Source organism: Sinocyclocheilus rhinocerous, unplaced genomic scaffold (assembly GCF_001515625.1).
Source record: "Sinocyclocheilus rhinocerous isolate Xijiao unplaced genomic scaffold, SAMN03320098_v1.1 scaffold423, whole genome shotgun sequence".
Classification (NCBI taxonomy): domain Eukaryota; kingdom Metazoa; phylum Chordata; class Actinopteri; order Cypriniformes; family Cyprinidae; genus Sinocyclocheilus; species Sinocyclocheilus rhinocerous.
The window spans coordinates 531,129-540,212 of NW_015655573.1; the positions used below are offsets into that span (position 1 = coordinate 531,129).

General features: G+C 37.2%; 1 protein-coding gene across 1 annotated transcript in view; it reads left to right on the forward strand.

The window, feature by feature from the left end:
* Positions 1-9,084, forward strand: part of LOC107718553 (ataxin-7-like protein 1) — a 25,943-nt gene that overhangs the window by 10,411 nt on the left and 6,448 nt on the right. Inside the window, exons 4-6 of the mRNA XM_016525668.1 lie at positions 4,570-4,649; positions 5,858-6,041; positions 6,994-7,439. Of these exons, the coding sequence (XP_016381154.1) occupies positions 4,634-4,649; positions 5,858-6,041; positions 6,994-7,439 (646 nt within the window). The 5' untranslated portion in view covers positions 4,570-4,633. The remainder of the gene's footprint in view (positions 1-4,569; positions 4,650-5,857; positions 6,042-6,993; positions 7,440-9,084) is intronic.

The following is a 9,084-nucleotide window of genomic DNA, read 5'->3' on the forward strand; positions in this document are numbered from 1 at the left end:
AGAAGATATTTTGAAGAATGTGGGTAACCAAACAGTTGCTGGTCCCCACTGACTCTAATAGTAGGAAAAAAAATATGAAAGTCACTGGGGACCAGCAACTGTTTAGTTTCCCACATTCTTCAAAATAACTTTTTATGTTCAACAGAAGAAAGAAACTCATTCAGGTTTAAAACAACTTGAGAGTGAGTAAATGATGACACAATTTTCATTTCTGGGTGAACTATTCCTTTAATGTTAATAAAATAAAACACAAAGAGAAAAATAACTAGTTGCTCTTGACTGAAGAACTTTAATACAGTTGCTAAAGTTCAGCAGTAATAAAATAACTTTTTCAGCAACTTTTCACTATGTATCTTTTTGCACCAAATAGTATTGATAACAGTATCGATAAGTACCGGTATCAATAAGCAGTATCGGTATCGATAAAATGTAAACGATACCCATCCCTAATTGGTGTGCTGAAAAACCACAATGTTAAAAACCAAAAGAGGTCTCTTTCAAAAAGCATCCTGTCCCGGGGCAGAAATGCTCCACCAGTCCGTCATCATCCGCTCACATCTGTCTTTGGTCTTGTGCCCAGACCACGTGCGCTCGTGGAACGGAGAGGTGTCTCGCGCGGTGGGAGGCGACGGTAATGCACGCTTGTGCACGGAAGGCTCTCCCTTGCTCTCGCCCCCTTCCGATGGTGATTTCACATAGCTGCCTTTCTCTCTCGTCCCCTGCAGCCCCCCCCTTCTGAGACCGCTACACGGCAGCTGTGGGGCTGCGAGGGTTCAGCACAGGGGTCAACGACTCGCAGCTATTCAACTCAAAACACCGCGGCCCAGAAAGAGAGGGCGGGATGCATTCAGCCACACAGGAGGCATGCTATTCTCTCGTGTTTTTCTCTTTCGCTTTCTGTTTTTTTTTCTCCCATCTTCTCAACCGCCGCGGAGCAGACAGGCTGGGTAAGTGTGTCTCTCCAACCAACGTGCGAGTGCTAGTCACAGCGGACGCTTTTGATCGCCTCACGTGTTTGCTTAGCTTTCAATTTACGCGGTTTCTGGGTCTGTTTGTGAGCGTGTCGTGAGCAGGACTGGACCTCGCTAGTGGTCATCTTCCTGCAGTCGCGGACCGGATGTAAACAACCATAGCTCAGCTGGTGCCTGTGGCTTCCTGTGGCCTGTCAGATAAGGAGACGCTAATCACAGACCACACACACACACACACACACACACACACACACATTGAGACCTGCGTGAACAGGTTTACAATGAGTGATGTCACTACTACGCAACTTGTACCTTATTTAATCGTTTTGAAATGTTATTTCATGCTGGGACAATGTTATTAAACTGTGAAGTTTTATCCTGGGTGATTTGTAAGGGAATTATCACTGTTGTTATTGCTTAGATTTGTTACAACTTGTTGGGGAGAGGTGTGCTAACACTTTTCTGAGCATTCTGAGTTGAATTTTATAAAACTGATGAAGAAATCCCACAGACTCGCATTGGAGGAGGGACCAGAATATAGTCATATCTAGAGACCAGAATATCAGAGACTTGAAGCTGCAGGACTCTTTTCACTTGGGCCAGTAAAAAAAAAAAATCTAGCAACCGCATAGCAACACACTGAAAACCACTCAGAACACTTTAGAAACTGCATAGCAACACACTAAAAACATTCAGAACACTGCAGCAAATGGATAGCAACACACTTAAATCCATTTAGAACTCTCAGGAAACCTCTTAGCAACACACTTAAACACTCAGAACACCATAGCAACTGCATAGCAATACAATTAAAACCATTTAGAACTCTCTAGAATACTCTTAAGTCCCCGATATACTCAAAACGAAGTTCTTTTTCGTTCTTCGTTTAGGGGTAAAACGAAGTTCGAAATGCGTGAGCAGCGGTATACTTTTAGCGAACATTCCGACACCGCCCACTCTGATGAAAGCGACGTTTAAATGAATATGTAAATATGTGCTGCGCGCTTCCTCTCAGTAACAAAATAAACAACAAAAATGGAGAGAACAGCAAGAATTTTTTTAAATAAAAAGCATCTGTTCATAGCAACATGTGTATGTTTGCACGAGCTCTGCAAATTAGCACTCCCGTGAAGTAACGTTACGTGTATTTACAGTGGGTACGGAAAGTATTCAGACCCCCTTAAATTTTTCACTCTGTTATATTGCAGCCATTTGCTAAAATCATTTAAGTTAATTCTTTATTCAATATATTGCTTGAAAGCAATCAGCAGTATTAAACATGAAAAACAGTGTCAGTGTCTCATATCATCAAAAGCAAAACTTAATTTGCTACTATAAAGTGGCTCTCCACTGCACGGACATCTCACCTCCAAGGATTCGACAGATTAAATGAACCCAGAGAAGAGTTCCGCGTGAAAGAAGGTGGAGCCTCAGCGCACACCTCCTATGACGTAATCGTCACGGACCAATGGTAGTATGAAGGTGTTTTGCAGCCGGAATGAACTTTTCCTAAAAGTTCGCTCTGGCAAGCCGTTTCGAACTCCCAGAACGAACTTTCTTTTGGCCGGATTTTGTTCGAAATGACGTCACATTAGTTCGTTCTTCGATTTCGCTTGAATTATATCAGGGCCATTAGCAACACACTAAAACACTCAGAACACCATAGCAACTGCATAGCAACACAATTAAAACCATTTAAAACTCTCTAGAAACCTCATAGTAACACACTAAAAAAAAGACTCAGAAAACTGTAGCAACTGCATAGTGATGCCCTGGCGACCACACAAACCGAGTTTTTGTATGGGCAAGCATAACTTTTTCAGAAAATTAAGAAATCACCTAGCAACCATATAGCAACACACTAAAAACCACTCAAAACACTTTAACAACAGCATAGCAACACACACACACAAAAACCCTCAGAAATGCCTAGCAACCTCATAGCAACTCACTTAGATAAGATAATTGCGACCTTTTAATCTCACAATTCTGACTTTTTCTCCCAATTGCGAGTTTACATTACAAAGTTCTGACTTTGTTCCTCAGAACTGCGTGATATAAACTCACAATTGAGAATTATAAAGTCAGAATTGAGAGATATAAAGTTAATTTTTTTCCTCAGAATTGGACTTTATAACTTGCAATTGTGATTTACATCTCACAATTCTGAGAAAAGAATTGCAAGAAAAAAGTCAGAATTGCAAGATAAACTTGCAATTGCGAGAAGAAAAGTCCGAATTTCAAGTTGGGTAATTCTGACTTGATTTCTCGCAATTGCAGATATAAACGTGCAATTCTAAGAGAAAAAGTCGAATTGCGAGATATAAACACGCAATTGTGAGAAAAAAGTCAGAATTGTGAGATAAAAAGTCGTAATTACCTTTTCTATTTTTTATTCAGTGGCGGAAACAGGCTTCCATACTGCCATGACATCAGTTGAGCTGAAGGAGAAAACCAAACTCAGAAGAAGACAGTTTATGCTAATGTCTGCTATAGCGCCCCTTGTGGCAACACTGAGAATGACACATTCCAGAATGCATCAAATCAAACTAAAAGTGTTTGTGTTTAATTCCTTTTTGTATTTTGTGCATCTCAACATCCTCTTTAAAGGATTAGTTCACTTCTGAATTAAAATTTCCTCATAATTTTCTCACCCCCATGTCATCCAAGATGTTCATGTCTTTCTTTTTTCAGTCAAAAAGAAATTAAGAAAATAAACAGGTTTATATAAGGTTAAAAAGTATATAAATTGTAATTTTTTAAGAAAATGAAAGATCGTTTCGCTAGAGAAGACCCTTCTTTCTCGTCTGGGATCGTGTAGAACACTTTGAAGCTGCACTGAAGCTGCAATTTGGACCTTCCACCCAGTGAACCCCACTGAAGTCCACTATATAGAGAAAAACCCTGGAATGTTTTCCTCAAAAACCTTAATTTCTTTTCGACTGAAGAAAGAAAGACATGAACATCTTGGATGACATGGGGGTGAGTAAATTATGAGGACATTTTAATTCAGAAGTGAACTAGTCCTTTAAGACGCACCAACTGTAATTGTTTAGTCTTCAGATGATTTTAGCAGCATCAGAACCATACCTGTGAACACGATGGACTTTGGCCTTTTTATTTTTTTGATTCAGTCCAGCTGCACGGGATACACCTACAGGCGTATTTACACACCTGCCTCGTATTCAGACGAACCCAGCACTGAATTCCCCCTGCGGCCAGAGCAGACGGGCCATTGTTTCTCTCTTTTGGTCGGCGGTCAGACTTTGTTTGCGAGCGAGGGGTTCTCCCCGTCCAAACAGAGCCTCTGAAATCAGCTCTTTTGAGACCTCGTGAACGGTGTTGTGGCTCTTGGCTGAGATTTGCTGGCAGACGAGACACAATGTGAAGGCCAAGGCCGGTTAGTGAGCTGCCAGATCGAGCCAGAAGCATTATTATTATTATTCACTTTGAAAATAAACAAGGACTTTTTTTGTTTTTTAGTACAGTAATCTGGCTCAGTGTAGTGTTTTGAAACCCCATGCATCAGTTATATGTTGTAGGCCCCTAATTTGTGTTGTGTTGTGTTGTGTGTGATAATGTGTGTTTGTAATTGCAGGTAGTTGGGGAATAGTTGAACACTGAGTAGAGAGGACCGCGTCCACCTCGAGCTCTCCAGAGCCATGCATAGCAAGAACCGTAAGTGTATTAACACCCGTCTCAGAGTCTTTTTTTCTTAAATGTTCTACATGTAGAATCCAGTATGTCAGTTTTAACTGGAAATATAAAATGAAGCAACATGATGAGTGTTGCAAAGATTTCAATGCGCCATTGAGCGTGTCGTTAAACTAGTTTCACAAACCTGCTGGAGTTTTAAGAAAGAGTCGTTTAATAGTATTTCTTGTTTAAACGGCAGCAAAAATAGTGTCAGAGTTTCTGTGAATCAGTTCAAACTGTCCATTGTAGTGAATAAACCCCAAAAATTTCAATGAGTTATCATGCAAAAATATTTAACAGAAGTGGCATTTTTTCATGTATTAAATGTTTTAGTAAGTTATATAGGTAAAACTTATGTAGGTAAATAGTGCTTAATAATAATAATAATAATAATAATAATATTTTATAGAATTAACGAAATATAATTTTTTATTATTTTATTTATGATTTATGATATGCATATAAATAAAAATGTATTTATTTAAAAACAATATTATAATAAACTAGTGTGTGGAAAAAGTGTACTAATAATAGTATATAATAAAAACAATAATGATAATAATAATAATAATAATAGTAATAATTTATTTTATTACACACCCCTAAATCGCATACTGTTATACTGGTGCAAATAAATCAAGATTTATATGCGCCAATATAAGAATGAAAACGTTATATTACAATAGTGAAAAACGGTGTGGAAAAGATGTCTTGATTATTTTTGACTAGATTTTATTGTATTATACTTGTTGTAAAAAATATGTAAAAAAAAAGTTAAAAATTAATATATTTTATTAATTTATATTTTATATATTATTTTTTATTTTACTACAACCGCTTTATCGCATACTGTTTTCATTTACATGTTACCACTTTCACTTTTAAAACTGTAGTTTCATTTTCAGCCCTGGATTCCTCAACATACATATTATTACAACTGAAAAAGAAACATCTCTTGAATATTGCAAGTGGGTTTGTTGGATATTAGGAGATGAACATAAATGTTCACACTTCAGAAATACTATTATTGAAAGTATTTTTTATGTACTATGATTTACCACTAATAATAAACTAATATTAATCTTTCATATTGTATAGAATAGATTTGTATATTATTTGGGACTCAGTCCATTAGTTTAGCTTCCTGTACAGAGGCTCCTGATCTTCTGACGGTTGTGTTCCTGTGTCAGAGAGGAGACACTGCTCACCCAGCAGCTCCAGGACCCCTCTAGTTCCTGTCAAGGCCAAGATGTCGGTGGGCCAGAGCGAGGTGGAGCCCCTTCCCTTCCGGGTTCCTTGCGATTACCCACACTCACGCTTCAGCAAGGCGCCGCTGGCCGTCTATCCACCCAAAGGAGCCCGAGCCAAGGCCTGGTGGGTAAAACACCCCCCTCCCCCCATCCATACATGCTTCCTCTGACAAACACTGGATTATTGGTGAAATTTAGTAGTGGTCGACCGATATGGGTTTTTTGACAGCCGATGCCGATATCTTGGAAAGCAGGGTGGCCGATATAAAGCTGATATAATTTTATTTATTTTCAGTTATATTTAAGAAATTTTAAATCATTTGAAAATGGATTAAAAATAATTGTATAAAATAAACATACTTATACTTTAGAAGACAAAGCATTTTTCACAAATAAATAAATATTTAATAAAAATCTAATTATAAAGGAAGTAAACACTGTAACCAACAGGGCACTCAGTATTCTTACACATACACATACATAATTTATTTCTGTGATGTAAAGCTGAATTTTCAGCATCATTACTCCAGTCTTCAGTGTCACGTGATCCTTCAGAAATCATTCTAATATGCTGATTTGCTGCTCAAGAAACATGATTATCATCTCATTATTTGTGGAAACTGTGGTGCATATTTCTCAGGATTCTTTGATAAATAGAAAGTAAAAAAAAAAAAGTTTTTGTCACTTTTGATTACTTTAATGCATTTCCTTTGAATTGTAATTCTGGAAATCCACTTCCGCTCTTTCCAATTTATGCCAATGCAAATTACAATTCGACCTCCTGTGGTTGTGACCAATTTTTCAATCCAAATTATAAACAGAAAGTAAAAAAAAAAAAAGTTTTTGTCACTTTTGATTACTTTAATGCATTTCCTTTGAATTGTAATTCTGGAAATCCACTTCCGCTCTTTCCAATTTATGCCAATGCAAATTACAATTCGACCTCCTGTGGTTGTGACCAATTTTTCAATTCAAATTCTCACTCATAAATTGAAAGGAAGTTGATTTGATTTTATGTTTGGAAATTGTACTCTATGCAAGTTCAAAACTTAAAATACGCGATCTGTTTTCTCTAGCGTGTCTTTACCTGTGGTGAGTCTGGAGAAGATGCCGTGTTTCAGCCGAACAGAGGGAGCGCACATCAAAGTCACCTCCACGTCTCCCACGGCGGGTTCTTCTCTTTCTTTCTCTTCCACGTCTTCCTCTCCATCTTCCGCTCCTCTCAAGTCCTCCTTGACGTCACCAGCATCTCACAAGAACCAGGAGAAGTTCCTGAACGGTCGCGGTCCTGTGACGCCTCGCTCCACCACGCCCCCCTCGCTGATTGACAGGCGGCCCAGCCCGTCACGGTCGCCCTTGGAGAAACGGCCCGCCCCCTCGCCCTCCCCACAGGACAGGAGACCCGCGGCCTCCACGTCTCCATCTCCATCCCCGTCGGACCGGAGACCGATAGTCCCTCCTTCTCCCCCAGACAAGAAGCATCAGAACGGAGCCAAAGGCGGGCGGCACCGGAGAGTGTCGGGTGAGTAGCAAACGCTTGTTTAATATATTTATACTTCGCTTTGAGGCGTGTTTTGAAACAAGAAGAAATGCATTTGCAGCACATTTTACTTCTGTTTTTTAGAACTTCAGCTGGAAATAATGTAGGAAACAGGAGACGGTGGGGCTTTGATATTATTGGTTAATATTATAATTTTTAATGATGTCATCAGAAAAGAAAAATAATTTAATCTAGTGGAATTTGCTTAATAAAATATAACTTCAATGAAAAAATGTATCCTAGTTTCTTTTTTAGTACTTTCGTTACTATCGTTAATTAAAACTATATATATATATATTAATTTAAATAAAAATATAAATATTATAAGTAAAACTTTAACATAAAAAGTGAAAATTAGAAATGAATGTGCCTAATAAAGTATAATTTTAATGAAAAATGTTTAGATAATTTTTTTAGTACTGTATGTTTTATGCGGTTATATGCAGTGTTTTTATTGTTTAGTTTAAAATATTAAAAATAATTTTTGTTAATTAATATATAGCTGTAATAAAATATAAATAATATAAGGAAAATTTAAGCAAATTCATTTCTAATTTTCATTTTTATGTTCAATAAAACAGAATTTTAATGAAAAATTGTTTTCCATGATATTTTTAGTACTGCATGTTTTATATGGTTATTAGCAGTGTTGTTTTAGTTAACTAAAACTAAAACTCTTTTTCGGTAACTAAAATAGAGCTGAAATAAAAATATACATAAATATTAGAAGGAAAATTTAAAAATAAAAATGTGAAATAATGCTTTGGCAACTAACTGAAATAAAATAAGCTGAAGTACTTAAAATTACTAAAACTAAAACTGACATAAAAAAAATTAAGGCTAAATAGAAAAAAATGAATGTAAAAAAAAATGAAAAGTGATTATTTGTGTATATTGTGTATATAGTCCTGAGTTTAGCCCTTCTGGATTCCCACACATTATTGCTTAAGTTTTGTTGTTGTTAAATTAATTTTATATACTTTTAAAAAAGAGGAAGGGAAAAATAAAACAAAGCAAAATGCTGAACAAAAATAAATAAATAAATAAATACATCCCATCACCTTTTTTTAAACCTGAGTTCTGTGGTTTATGGTTTGTAGGCTTGTCGTTCGTCTGGAAGCATGAATGTTTAGACGTAACTGGCCTCTGCTAACTGTTTAGCGTTGAGCGGAGGCCCGGTCAGTCGTCTCTCTCCGTATGTTGTTTACTGGGCTCTCGGCCCCACCGGAGGTTTGATTTATGCTGTGTAATTGGCTGTTCTCGGTCGCCAGATCCACAGTCACTCACGCTCTATTACAGAGAGTTTGAGCTAGTTTAAGTGTTTATGTGAGCTGCGGATAGCACCGTGAGCTGGACTGCATTGTTTTAATCATGATTCCCAGTAAAACGCCTCACTGTCTGCCATCTACATAGACGGCATCCTAAACGAGAAGAAACCTTGGAAATAACTAGAAATTACTGGAAATGATTAGAGACTCTTGCACAAAAGAAATGCACAAGATATTCAGTGAAAACTCACAATTGATTCCAGTGCATTACTGCATTTCATGAAATTAATGCATTGTACTTAACTAAAAATACATAATAAATAAATATGTTTTATATATGCAATGCATTTATTTGTTTA